This window comes from Pipra filicauda, unplaced genomic scaffold (genome assembly GCF_003945595.2).
Source record: "Pipra filicauda isolate LSUMZ 115617 unplaced genomic scaffold, ASM394559v2 scaffold471_size599564_pilon, whole genome shotgun sequence".
Classification (NCBI taxonomy): domain Eukaryota; kingdom Metazoa; phylum Chordata; class Aves; order Passeriformes; family Pipridae; genus Pipra; species Pipra filicauda.
The window spans coordinates 378,407-392,851 of NW_024104611.1; the positions used below are offsets into that span (position 1 = coordinate 378,407).

At 43.2% G+C, this 14,445-nt stretch overlaps 1 protein-coding gene across 2 annotated transcripts in view; it reads right to left on the reverse strand.

The window, feature by feature from the left end:
* Nucleotides 1–14,445, reverse strand: part of PRR5 (proline rich 5) — a 74,359-nt gene that overhangs the window by 24,534 nt on the left and 35,380 nt on the right. For both annotated transcript variants that reach the window (XM_039386206.1, XM_039386205.1), the window contains exons 4-6: nt 8,695–8,775; nt 3,196–3,244; nt 2,491–2,548 (exon numbers count right to left, since the gene is read on the reverse strand). In XM_039386206.1, coding sequence (XP_039242140.1) covers nt 2,491–2,548; nt 3,196–3,244; nt 8,695–8,775 — 188 coding nt within the window. The remainder of the gene's footprint in view (nt 1–2,490; nt 2,549–3,195; nt 3,245–8,694; nt 8,776–14,445) is intronic.

Genomic DNA, 14,445 nt, shown 5'->3' on the forward strand with positions numbered 1-14,445 from the left:
GTTTTGCTTTCCCTAATAAACTCTCTTTAGTGCAACCCATAAGTTTTCTCACTTTTACCCTTCCATCTCCTCCATCCCATCGGGGGGGTGGGACAGTGGCTGTGTGGGGCTGAGCTGCTGGCTGGGGTTCAACCACGACACCACCTTTGCATTTTAACACCCACCTAACCAGTGCCTGAAACACTGAAGTGTTTGCAAGACACCAATCTGATCATGAAGGAGAAGCCCAGCCACTCCATGCCTCCAGGGCAGGGTTTTAAAGAGTTAAACATGTTAGTTGCCCACAAGTTGAGGTTAAGTAGAAACGAAGCCCTTACAAATCTGGTCCTTTCCAAACCTTGCTGCTAGAATTTTATGAAGTCAAATTACCCTGGTGAGGGAAACATGCCTTTACTGTCACACACTTATTCCACCTTGTGGGCAGCTTGTTCTGTGAAGTGATGGATTTCTGTACAGCAGTGTTAAATGCCTTAGGCAGGCAGGCCTTTTATTGAGGGTCATGGAAGAATTCCTATGCTTTGCTGATGATTTCACATGAAGGAACAGGACTTACATGTCCTTTCAAAAATATATCTTTTTTTTTTACTATCAGGCAAAGGTCCCTACATTTACCATAAGCATTTGCTGGATTCCAGGAAACTGGGTTACTCTAAATGCTCATTTTAATGAAGCACAATATAATCAATATTGTATGACATAAAAAATGCATGCATCACTTTTCACGGGGCTTCTAAAAGTTAACTGAAACTCCTGAAAGAAATGTAAGAATAAATAATTAGGTATTAGGAAGAAATTCCTCCCTGTGAGGGTGGGGAGGCCCTGGCACAGGTTGCCCAGAGAAGCTGTGGCTGCCCCAGCCCTGGAAGTGTCCAAGGCCAGGTTGGACGGGGTTTGGAGCAACCTGGGCTAGTGGAAGGTGTCCCTGTTTAATCCCCACCTTACCAGAATTTCTGACCATATTTTAAGGGGGCACCCACAAAAGGACACACTAAATCAAAAAAACAACATAAGCTTAAAGTCAACAGTTTGCTAAAATTTTGTATTTCCTAAACACGTTCCTACATTTGAAAGCCCTTCAGTGGTCTCACATTTCAGTTTTTCATCTCAGCTTTGATCTCAAACACCAAATAAAGAATTTTTGATTTTCAAAATCAGTAAAATCAGAAAAAAATAGGGTTGGACCTTGCTAGGTCTCTCATTTGATGATCTGATCCTTAAAATCCAACTGTCTTTGTGATTTACAAAGCAGCTGTGAAGGCCCCGAGATCCTTACAGCTCCCCTTGTGCTCTCCAAGCTGTTATTTTATACCACTGAGGAATTTGGTGTTCAGCTTAAAGAGTTTCAGTACTCTTTTTGTGGGTTTTGGGGTTTTTAATGTGAAATTGGTTCTCTTTTTGTGGTGTCCAGGGCTGTTGTCTCTTCATCAGGAAAACTGGGTCCCACAGCACCATCTTAATCTGATCAGTGGTACTGTCAGCAATGAAAGGTCACATCCAGGATTTACAGAGAGCTGAGACTAATGGAAATGGTTGTCTCCAAGCTCCTGCTTGAGCAGTTTATTTAAACTAAGTGATATCATGGCTGCAGCTCTGAAAGAGGAGAGATGGATTTCTTTAAAATTGAACTTAACTTCCCAAAGGTCTTCAGGCTGTTTACATGGGCAATAATTCCTGAAGATACTCCCAAACCATTTCACACCTGATGATGTATAAAATCAGGAGAATCACTGAGGTTGGAAAAGACCTTGAAGATCATCAAGTCCAACCATTCCCCCAGCACTGCCCAGGCCACCACGAAACCACGTACCCAAGTGCCACATCTACACCCAGGGCTGGTAACTCAACCACTTCCCTGGGCAGCCCGTTCCAGTGCCTGAACAACCCTTTTGGGGAGGAGATTTTTCCCAATATCAGATCTAAGCTTCCCCTGGCACAACCTGGCATATTTAACAGCACATCTAAATGCACAGGACACAAAACAGGGGCGGCTGTAAAACAACCCATCAGGTGGAGGTTTATCCTTCACGTCCACTTCCATAAGGTGACACCTCCAGAGGGTGCAGACACTCAAATAAAGTGACTGCTGAGAAGAGACAGTGTCTTACCTCATTTATGGAAGCTCTTAAAACAACCTACTGCATTATTCTGGACTGAGATACTTTGACTAACTGGGATCTTCCTGCTCCTTTTTTTGTTTCCTAAGAGATCTCAGTCTATTTTTCCACTTTTCCTGAACATTAAGCAGGCTATAACTGAAGGAGGTGTCCATGGTGGAGGCAATCCTTCCTTTACCCCCTGGATGCTGCTCCAGGCAATCACCTCCCCTTGATGAAAGCTCACGAGAACACCAAGGCAGGATACAACAGGCTGTAGGAATGGATTCCTACACGCTAATCCATAGTCCCAGGAAGACAATGGAAAGCATCCCACTGCCTCCAGAATGCATTTGCTAGAACTCCTGTGACAGACACAGCTCAAAAGCCAAGTTACCTTCATAAAACCGGATCTTGTCCCTTAGGATCACCATGCCTTTTGTGAGCAGCTGATTCTGTAAATAAAATACAGACTACCTTTACTCAACTCTGCACTTCCCTGCAGCCATCACATTTCACATTTTGTTCATTCCTAACCTTTGACAATGAGGGGGATCTTTTATTTTATCTTAATGATCAATCATCAGAGGGCTCCTCCTGTGTCCATCCTGCTTAAATCACCTGGGACACTCGTCAAATGATGATGTTTTCAGGACACAGAATGTATTTTGTGCAGTACAAAGTGCTTCTCAAACTTCAAAACATGGACTCTATCTTAGAGAAGCAAAAAGAATATTGCTTCAAAAACAGACAGTGGTACTTACTGCTAAATGTCTTTCCTAGCAACTGTACTACAAGGAACTTCAGTGGTTTACTCAGGAACTTAAAATTTAAGTTAAAAAAGAGAATGTGTGAAATCTGCTGAAAGACAGCAATGTCATACAGAAATACAGGGGCAGCTCAGGCTTTCACTATCTAATTATATATATTTATATATAAAATCCAAATCTTACTAGCCCATAAATGACAAAAACTCAGAGAAGCCAGTGCACATCTCTGAATGGTTTCAAGGGTCTCCAGATCAGCATTTAGAGTGGGTGACATGATTTTGCTCAGTAGCACATAACAAAATTGGATTTAAATAAAGCAAGCACGTGCCTACCTGCAGATATTCAGTGAAAAAGGATCCCAGTTCTGTTTTCAGTAATTGCCTGTATTGAAAAGAGTAAGAAAAGAATCCGTGTGATCAGCTGTGCACTGCATGAGAGAGGGGAAGTCACTGACAGCAAAATATTTTTGTATGAGCACAGAGCCTGTCAATAATGACTAACTGCAAAAAGGGCCAACAGGATCAACAAATACCAAGACTCCCAACCAGCCTTTCTGTGTGTTGGAAAATATCTGCTGTGGTTTTGGATGGCTCAGTTGCACAAACACCCAGGAAAGGAAATTTAATATTTGATGAAAAGAGGACGCTTTCCATCCTGCATCCAACCCTTTTAAAAATGCTCCAGTTGTTCCCCTGCAGTGCCAGGGCTTCACTGGTGCCTGGTGACACGGGAGAACTCCTGGTGACCTCTGACCATCTGTGGCTCTGAGCCAAAAACTGGGCACGTGACTTGGCCGTCGTCTTCAAAGAGCCAAATCATCCCTGTCCTGCATAAGGGTGAAATACAGAGCTGTGAAAAAATACTTGGAGAGAAACCTGCAGGGGGATGATACTCTGTGTGTTTTGTTGCTGGTGTGAAACTTTTCACTGAAAGGGCCACAATTTTCCACTCAGGAGACTCAACAATTTAAGTTTTATATGCTTTCAGGGAAAAAGCAGGCAGGAATTGAACAGTTTAGCTCTGCCTTTCGTGATTCCTCCAGACTCAAACCTACAAAGCTACTCTGAAGAGCAAACAAAACTAAAAAAAAAATATATCCCACAAACAACCCTCAAATCCAGAAATTTAATTCAATTCAGTCCATGAGCTCACTGTTTGTATCCAGGGAAAACTCATTACATTGCTAAAAAGCTGTGTGTTATTTAAGTCTCACATATTAGTTCTCTGCAGCCAGGTCACTATTTAAATGCATAAATGACAGCTCAGGCCTCACAGAAATGCAGCCCCAGCTGGGTTTTCTGAACACGTGCAAGTCTGGCCTGGAGCTCTTTTGAAAACCTGTCTGTGTGACCACCTCAGGTCCCATGAAGAAATAAGGTCAAATTTGATTTAAAATCCAAACACCCACTGTAATTAGGGTAGTAATGAAATTCTACTTTCAGTAGCTTGTCATCTATCTCTTTGTGTTATGTCTTTGACTGACAAATAACTCCTTAATCAAATTATTTTACCAGTAAACAAAGAGACATCAAACCAATTCCATGAAAGTCTACAGGAGCTGGTTCTGATGTTTTTGCAACAGATGCTTTGGCACAGCCTCTCGAGAGCTCCTGAAAGTTCAGGGCAAAGAGGAGCAGGTCAGTCTCTAGCAGGCTGAAATAGAGTATCTGATTTATTTATCCTCAAGCACATGTCCACACTGACCCCACAGCACCCTGTGGAAACACTCCAGGCAGAAATGAAAGAAAAAATAAACAAAAAGAAGAGGGGTTTTTGGATGCTCACAGGCATCAAAATCCTTTTCAGCTTGAAACTTGATTGATTAAGACAAACTATCCACAGACAAGAATTCTAAAACCCAGCTCAGGCTTTACCCACAGGTCTCTCATTGCCATGAAGAGCCACTGGGTTGCCAGACCCTTTGGCATGTGGTTGCAATGGCACTAAAGGTTCATCTTGCTTTGAACATGGACACAGAAACTATTTTTAGGCTAAAATAACAAGGAAGTTGCAGTTTTGAATTCTCCTGCAAGAGAGAATTTATTCCCAGGCATCTCTTCATGCCACTGTCTCAAAACAATGCTGATACTCTCTGCTGACATTTCCTTAACTTCCTACCCTCTCCTCAAGCTGGCAGCTCCACCTGGATTCCTCACTGCCTTGAACACAGCCTTGCAAATACCTTCTCTTTTCATATTTTAGGTTCTACTGATAATTCCTGGCATTTAGGACAGGAAATTAAAAAAAAAAAGAAAGTTCTACTTATCCAGCAATAAGTAGACATAAACCAAATAGATAAACCAAACAGATAGACAGATAAAACAAAACCCCAGCACATTTCCATTCTTTCAGCTGTGAATGAACTAAACAACCTGTTTGAAGTTAATTACATGCACTGGACTGCACCACACCAAGCAGCACCACGGCCACACAACATCTCTGCTCACAGGGCAGGAGAACTGACAGCACAATTAATGCATCTTGCTTTTTGAATCCCTAATAATAAAGGTCCTTCAAGCTACTTAATTGATTTCTAGTGAAACAGTGAGGCCCTCAGGCCAGATCAGAACACTGGGGTTTGATGTTTTTTGTATGTATTCATTTAAAAGGGATCCCCAACAAAACTGGATCCAGGACATTGCTTGTGATTTCTTTTTCACCCTTGCTTCGTTTCATTTAACAGGAATCAGTCAGATCCTGGATAATTCCAATTACTGACCAACCTTAGACATGTGGACACCATGGCAGAATCCAGGGGAAAATCTGATTAAACCTGAAAGAGATCCCTGACCAGACTGCAGGGCTCATTTCAAATACATCTAATTTTTAAGCCACTCTTGTCTGCCACTGGCATCAGGTCTTCATTGCCTATCTAATGAATTAATAAATTAAGAAAATATAAATTCACATAAAACATGCTAAAGTAGCTCATGACTATTTTTCTTCCTGCTGCTGCTTTTTTGGTTCATTTTGAAATTAACTCTTGCAACATTACTCAGAATGGAAAGGTTAACACTGTGTAATAACTACTCAATACAGTTAAATGAAGCACATGGAAACAAGTGATTTGACTGGGTTTGAACTCTTGCTGCTGAAGAGGAAATGCCACTAAAATGTGCTTTGTTTGCATCAAATCAGTATCCTGAAACTCAGAAAAGAGGCAGCTATAAATATGTATTAGCTTTAATACAGGACATCCTGCTTCCACTGCATTTCCTTTTCCTTCCTCTTCTTCCTTGTTTTACAAGTGGTCAAAACAAACACTTTGAAATGGTACATGAAATAAAAAAGGACCACTATTGGATTACAAGCATCACACACTTGCACCAAGGGAAAACTAAACAGTACATATACAAATGTAGATTTCTACTGCCTGGCTTTTGGATCAAAAGTTACAGCAGCGTGAGAGAAACTCAAATCCCACGCTGGTTTTATTGGCAATAGGGATTCTGAGTGCTGTGAAACCGCATATTTAAGGCCACTTTCTAACACCAGAGGACTGCAAGAATAGTGTCAAAAGGTACAGACAAGTGGCAGCTCTTATGAGCCAAATCTGGAAGAAAAGTAAGTGGTACTGTATAGATTTGTACCCACTGATGTTTCCTTAAACCATCAGGGTTCAAAGCCTTGAGATGTGTGCTCAGAAAAGGAAGTTTTATGTATTTATTTGCATGTGTGTCATAACAATATAGGTGACACTCCTGAGCCAAAACAATGGTGAGCAAATATTGTTCAAATATTTACACTCGGGCTGGGAGTCAACTTGGACATTCAGGGGTTTATATTATGAAAAGTATTCCAGAATCCGTTGTAATTAAAGTGGTAAAATAAAATAACATCTTTTACTGTCCTGTAACTGTTAGAAAAAGTAACTAACTAATATTAACCGTTTACCTGAGTGCTGCCCAGTGGAAAATAATGGCTGTGTGTTTCTTTTTTCATTATGTAGTTGTGGGGAGAACGCACCTAGAACAATCATAAGGCAAGCATACACTTGTTCCACTTCTGAGGTCTTGCTAATGAATCTGATATTTTTGCACTCAATAATAACATGACCACAAAGAAAGTTATTTTGAAATAAACAGCAGTAGCAGTAGGACAGGTATTTTTGGCATGTGTCAGATCAGTAATTTCTTAGCTTAGTTTTGAGCTGAACTTAAGTGAGGCAAAAGGGCTTTGGGTACAAGTAGTCAGGTCCTAAAACATTGTGGACTAAAATGAGGTGCACAGCAGGAGTGCAGCAGCTTCTGGAAAGAGGTTGTGGCTGGATATGTGAAAAAAACCCCTAAAAATCAGTCTATTTGTAGTCAGCTGCCTGTTCAGCTGCATGGGGTGTTGCAATAAATTCAACACAACAGTTTTGTAAGGTGCAGGGTCTACACCCAGGTAAATTCAAGCAAAATATGGGCACAATTCTATCTGTCTTCTATTTGTTGGTTTGTACAAGATGCCATCAGCCTCTGTCACAGCAGCAGACAATCCTTCCTCTTTGTCCCTCACCAGGCAAATGCACTGGGCCAGGAAATCTCAGCCCAGAACTACTGCTTTTTGTCATTCAGATAAAGCTGAAGAATCCTAACTGCACTTACAGTAATGATGATTAACCATTATCCCAATAACTACCTCAGCATGATTGAAGGATCAGGCTAACTGACAGCCATCCTAGAGAAGCTATTCTCTGGATGTCATTTTCTCCCCAGAGAAGCAAGAAATAACTGAGTACGTTTCTTTTCATTTTAAAAAGACAAAGAGAGGGAAGAAGAGCGAACACAGGCCCAATGCCATTTGTCTGGACTTCTCTAAGGTATTCCCACAATTAAAGGCCAGCTACCCCAGACTGGGAACCAGACAGGGACAGATAAACCCAGAATATCTGGATATTTTGGGGATTTTGTCAGACTCCAGTGCCCAGACAGAGGAGGAATAAGCAGTAAGGGAAAGGGAATAACTGAGGCTCTTATCTGAAGACAGTCAGGGAATGAAATAAGCTGTCTGTCTTTTTGTAAGTGCAGATTCTTCTCCACCATTTATTTTACAAAGCACTAGGACAAATTTCTACAAGAAAATCTGCTGCCTTGCCCTCGCCAGCCAGAGAAGGTTTGGTGAGCAATACTAAGTGCTAAAAAAGCAGTAACAAGTGAAGTGCTGTAAATCCAGATATCAGCTTATCTCTCGGTAAACTCTTCAACTATACCTGAAATAACTTGAATGGTAGGATTTTTGCCCCCCCCCCTTTTTTTAAAAAGAAAAAAATTCCCATTATACACCTCTTGGTGTGCATTTAGTCTGTTGCAAACAGTGCCATCATAGTATGAGAAGGGAATAGGAACCTTAACCAATGTTGACAAGACAGCTTTGTAACTTCTACACATGTTCAGGCTGTGAGGAAGGAGCAGCTAAATCCAAGGGACCACCAGGCAGCACATCTTCCCTTGCCATGTCCCACTGAGTGCTTGGAGGCTTTCCCTCCTCCAGGGATGCAAGGGAAGCAGCTCAGAGCCAGGCCTGGCCTATGGAAACGGCAGCATCACTGCAGTGGAACAGGGCTGCATCACTAGAGGGGTCCAGGTTTTCCCTTCCTCAGTTTTAAACCAGCACATCAAGACAGAAATAAAGCCTCCCCCTCTTGGCTGGATTCCTTGCTGCAGGAGGAACCCAGCCCAGCTCTCAGAGCACGGCCAGGTGTCGACACACGTCAGCAACAGCGATTCACTGAGGCCAAACTGACTCAAAAACCACCACTGGGGGGGAAAAAACCACCTTAATAGTGCTGCAGGAGCTCTACAGTGCAAGTGCTGCCAACAACACCCCGCCAGAGCCGAGTCTCTTACCTGACTCCTTCGTTGAGGTTGTAGAGTTCATGGTCTGGGAGCCCCTTGCGCTGGAACACCGCTATTACTCCATTGTGGATGCTGCAAGAGGACACGAGGAGGCATCAGCACCAGAAACACTTCAGAAGGGTCTCACTTCCACAGTGAGCTCAACATTTCTTTCTAGACACTGCAGGACCTTTTTTAGAAGTCATAGGTGACTTCTGGTACCCCATCCATGCCCTAAAGGGAATTATTGCCCGGAAAAGAGATGACACCTTTGAAAATCAGCTCTTTTTGTTCTGCTCCAATTTCATAGCTTTAACAGTTGCACATCTGAAATCAGTAATTTCAGAAAACTTAGGTCTAAATATTTTAGGTATTTTAAGAATCTTAAGTGTAACTTTTACTATATTTGCATATTAAGTATATTTGAAGTATTTTGAAATACAGTTTTGTCTCTGTGGCTCACTAGAGAGACAATTAACAGCTTTGCTATGAGACCAGTGATGATATTCCCAGCATTGTTGGCATATATTTGTTTGAGCTGTGGTTATTTGATTTCATTATCAACAAATCATCATTTATACAGGCTAGACACTATACCTGAACTTTTACCCCTAAATATAGCATCTCTTTTCTAGAATGCAATCTCAAGAATTTTTAGTTCTTAACCCCCCACGAGCACTATTTAATTATGTATTTTAAGTCCATTTAACCCGTCTCTCATTCATTTTTGAAAACGGAACAACAGAAACGGGGCAATTGGTTACAAAGACTGTTTCCTATTACCACTCAGTCATTTCTCAAAGATTTACCCTTCAGCTAAAGCAAAGACAAGGCTGTGCTGAAAGAACTACAGGTTAAGAGTTTCTAAGGGGGACAGCAGGAGAGGAAGCGACGTGCTCAGCACAGGCCAACCATCTGTCCGACAAAAATGCTCCATTTTCGCTTTCAGTGCCATTTGTAACTGTTCTGGAGGCAGATGTTGCTCAGAGGTGATGACTTTCTGCTGCAATCAGGTGCAATCAATGACAGGACTGAGACCACAGAACTCTCTAGCTCAGTACAAAGCCACACACCCAACCTGTCTCTGGCCACCTGCCCTAAGAATTCCAGGATGCTGAAAGACAAAAACCTGCCAGGTACTGCAGGTACCTGGCAATTCACATGCTGAAGCAGAGACACTGAATGGTCTCTGACTGAGGCCCTGACCTCAACAAGACTGCACCTCAAAGGATGACTGAAATGAGTGTGTGCTTCAAAAGGAAGTTCTGAAATGCTCCTGAAATACACTGAAAACAATTAGTGTGGTGACACATCACCCTAATTCACTGAGCTTGGGTCTGAGGACAAAGGTGAAGCAGTGCCAGAGAAAAGTGAGACTAAACCTGTTCCAGCATTAGGAGAAGCCTCCTTCCCCAACTCAGTGCCACCTTTTTTAGCCTCACAGTTTTGACTCCAGAAGGAAAGAAGACTCACACAGTCCCTCCATCTGTCAGCTCACCCCCTTTTCTCAAACACTCCTCCACTCTTGTAACTGCTTAGCAACTTCTACCACATTTAACTATGGAATGGAAGTCCCCAAAACATTAAGGTCTTTTAGGTTTCAGCTGGGGTAGAAGGAGCTTCTTTTAGTGACTAAGAACATTGTGCAGGGTGAGCTCAGCCTTTATTTGACATGCACACAGATGCTTTTATAGCTTCCTGACACTAACACACAAAAAAAGCAGCTTTTATCTGCTCCACTGCCCGTGGTACTGCTACATGGATTCCAACATGACTGCTCTTAGTGAAGTGACCCAGTCAGTGCCAGTGGTGGGAATGAAGTTATTTCTGTCTGACTTTACCCCGTGTGTAATATAAAGATGATGCCACAGCTTCTCTGGGCAACCTGTGCCAGGGCCTCACCACCCTCACGGGGAAGAATTTCTTCTTAACATCTAACCTAACCCTACCCTCTGTCAGTTTGAAGCCACTCCCCCTTGTCCTGCCACCACACGTCCTTGTAAATAGTCCCTCTCCATCTTTCCTGTAGGCTTGGTCAGCTCCAGGGCCACATCCAGCCCCGTGGGGCTGCTCCCCCTGCAAGGGGATGTCCCTGCAGGAGCTGTGCCAGGAGGCAGCACTGTGTGCCTGGGGCCCTCAGGCACCCACACTGAACCTTCCCAGGTAAAACAGTCCCTTCCAGTGCCTGCTGGGAGCACAGGACTGGGGTGGGAGGTAAACCCACCACTGTTCACCGAGAGCTTCAAAATGCAGGTACACAGCAGCAAAGAGAGGCACTGCTGGGAAAGCTCTGCCACGTTCAGCTGCGGGAAAAGGAAATTAAAAGTGGCAGGTGAAGGATAGGATGCACTGTGGAGAAACCCAGAAGCAGATAAAAAATAAGAACCGTTATCCTCTTCTCTCTTTTGAAGGTGTTTCCCTTACCCACTCCCCCCACCCCAGCAGCCCCTCTTTCCCCCCTCCACCCACGGGCACAGACACACACTCATGATCTCACCCTGCTTGTTTTGGCTGGCTCCAACAGACACACTCAATTTACGATTATTTGAAAATTGGCAGCTAAATGTCTCTGGTACACAGGGAAGTGACTTGGGTGTTTTAATATTATGAGTAATATGGGAAGAACGATTAATGTAGTGAGTAAAACAAGCAGTCTTTACACGCTCCTCTGATTCGGAAATGAACTTTGCAATGTTCCCTGCCAGCCTTCTGCAGAGAACAATGACTAAATATCTCTCCTAAAAGCCAGCCTGCTCTCTTTCTCTTTCTCTCTGGCACTACTTTCTGAATGAGGGGGTGGTTTTCTCTCTCCAGCTTAACAGGTCCATTATTATTCCTTAAAGAAATAAGAGAGAGCAAGCTTTTTAAGCAATAACTAAGGGGGACAGGTTGTGAGGATTTAAGTTATTGCCTGCATAAAACATCCCAGCAGCCATCTTTTAACCTGCCTGGGATCTCCCTTGTAGTGAGGGACAATATCCTTGTCTGGAAAACAAGTCTTGGCCTCACTATGTTGACCTTTCCTTTCCATTGCAGACAGCAGTGCTTGTATGGAGGGTGCAGGATTACAGTCCCTGGCTGCAGGTGACATGGGAATGCCACCATGATCTGGCCCTCCACTTGCCCAAGAGGCAACAAAAAGGAACTGGAGTAACCAGGATGCTGTTGGTGGCCTCGGTGTCAAGATATTAAAAGGTTGGCTCAAATCTTCTCAGTTACATTAAGCTAATGAAAAAACCCAACCCTTGCTTGAATCAAAGCAATTCTATGGTTTCTACGAGTGATTGTTTAAAAGGGTTTGGTCACAATGGTATATAACCTTTTGGTGTAAAGAAAATCTGAGCTGCTGCTTACAAACCAAAGTCCTGCAGGATGCTTGAGGTGGGCGGATCACCCTTACTGTGCCTGTGACCAGCCTTCACTGAGGCTTAAGCCAATAATGAATGCAATTAAACTCACCTTGTAATAGTTAACCTGAACTGAAAATGCCTTGTAAACTCCCTGCTGTGACTCTTTTACAATGTGAAAGTTAATAATGGGGGCACTCGTGCACTGATATTACTCTGAACACCTTCCCTGTAGTTGCTGTGTTTGTAAACGTGTGCACAAGAACACAGGAAACAAAACAGAGCCCAGAGAGCTCTACAGAGCAGGCTGGCTGTAGGAGGGGAAATCAGGATCAGAAAACAGAAGAGACCAGTCTTTCTGGTGGGGAAACAAAATGTCAGATGGCTCCAGCAGTGTATTGTACTTATCTATCCCACCACAGGTACAGATCGCCAAAGGAAAACTACGTACAACCAAGGCAGCACTCACAGCCACAAAAATCAAGCCAGCAGCCTAAGGAACTTCACCTCTCTGGAAAGACAACTCGTTCTGGATTTGTCTGATCCTCCAGAGCAGGAGGAGGCAGCTCCAGGACTCGTTATTCAGCTGTGCAGGATGTGGGGAATGGCAGCTCCAGCACTCACAGCACGGACCTTCCCCACCTTTTGCTTCAGCACAAAGGGATCAGAAAGGTGTAAATTCCCAAAGCAGAGAGCTGGATCCTCACTGATGTTCTTTCACTGACATTTGGAAGCCAAGAAGGAAAAACTACTGTGATTAAAACACCCTTTTCTGCCAGGTGAGAATCAGTTTGGCCACAGAGATGAGGAACAACTCCAAAGCTGGACTCCAAGTCTCTAAATCCTGACCTGTGTGCTTCAACTGAGGCCACAGTTCTCCCAGCTCAACATTTCCTGGGAAAAGCATTTAGACTGGCCCATGTTTACATTCCTGCACAGCACACAGGTAATTTTAGTTCTCTAAAGCAGCCCCTGCCTTTGTATGAAAACAGCATGGGTGAAAATACTAGGGTGATTTTTATGTAGTGTTTGCAAATTCTCCCCTTCCCAGAGCTCCAGGTGAGGTCCAGGAACAAAAACAATGCTGTGTGAATAATCACACCCTGTGACTACCAGGCAGTTAAAGACAACATTTTCATTTTCAAAAGGGACTAAATGACTGAGGGCTCGTTTCCTCTGGACAGTTACAGGAACAGCTAATTAACAACAATTAATCTGATACACTTGCATCAAAACCTTCTTGAAGACATCCTTGCTACAGAATAAAACCTCACTTTTCTGAACTAGCCTAATCCAATTGGGAAGAGCCCATTTTCAGCACAGCTTCAGTCCAGCTGCAACTCCACAGGCTTTCCATGAGGCTTTGACCCCTTCCAAATAAGCTTCCAGCTGCTAGTTCACTTATGGTCCTGGAATTTCTACCAAGGTAAAGCAGCCTGCAAAGAGGGATAGGCTTCAGTTTTGCACTGGATCATGCAACTGAAAATAAGCTGGTCTGCAAAACTCCTTCTTCAAAGAGTTTGGGAGGCATCAGTTCACTGACTTCACCAACTACAAACACTTGTCTTACACATGAAGAAGCTGAGACAGCCAGGTGATGGGATTTCCCAGAGGTGTTACTGAGTCAGTATTTCTATGGATTGTAGGACAAAGGAGACTTTGGCATCCAATTATAACTGCATTGAAGGAAGGATAAATAATTAGGGAGGGCTATGGGGAGCAGCAATTCTCCATCATCACCACCACTTGTATTACTGCAGTCAAGGCTGGAACATGCTCTGTGGTGCAGTGGTGGCTTGACCAGTGGGAAGTCCCTTCAGCAGCCCCATTCCTCCCCCTCACTCCAGTTAGGCTCTGTCTACCCTCCATGCACACACAGTGTCAAACGTTCCAAATAAAGGGTCAGGAAAAAAAAAGGGTGATCCTCAGACAGGCAGGATATTTCCAATATTTCCACAAAATATTGGAAGAAGTAAAATTTCCTAGTAGTAGAAGTCACAGATAAATAGGCTAGTCTAGAATATTTTCTCCATTAGAAAAGCCTCCCTGTGATCTGAAAAAAACCCATTCATTTTTAATTAGAAGATGAAACATGGTTTGCATAACTGTAAAAATTACTTTACAGCAAGTTATTGTGCTTATTACAACCCCATAAAAAATTAGCCCTAACCATAAAACCCTCTGTGATTCCATATGTCTCCTCGGATTTACTGCTGATCCCACTAATGTCACAAGCATCTCAGCTGCGTTTTCTTCGCCTCCTCTTTGCTGTCTCCCACTCCTTCATGTTTCCGTGGATTTTCCCCGTTTTCTTACACCAAAAAGGATCTAAGTGCCTTTGACCAGAGGCTTTTCCCACAGCACAACTGAGACAGCATCAGCTCCTGATTAGGCAGTCTGCGTGAGCTCAGTCAGA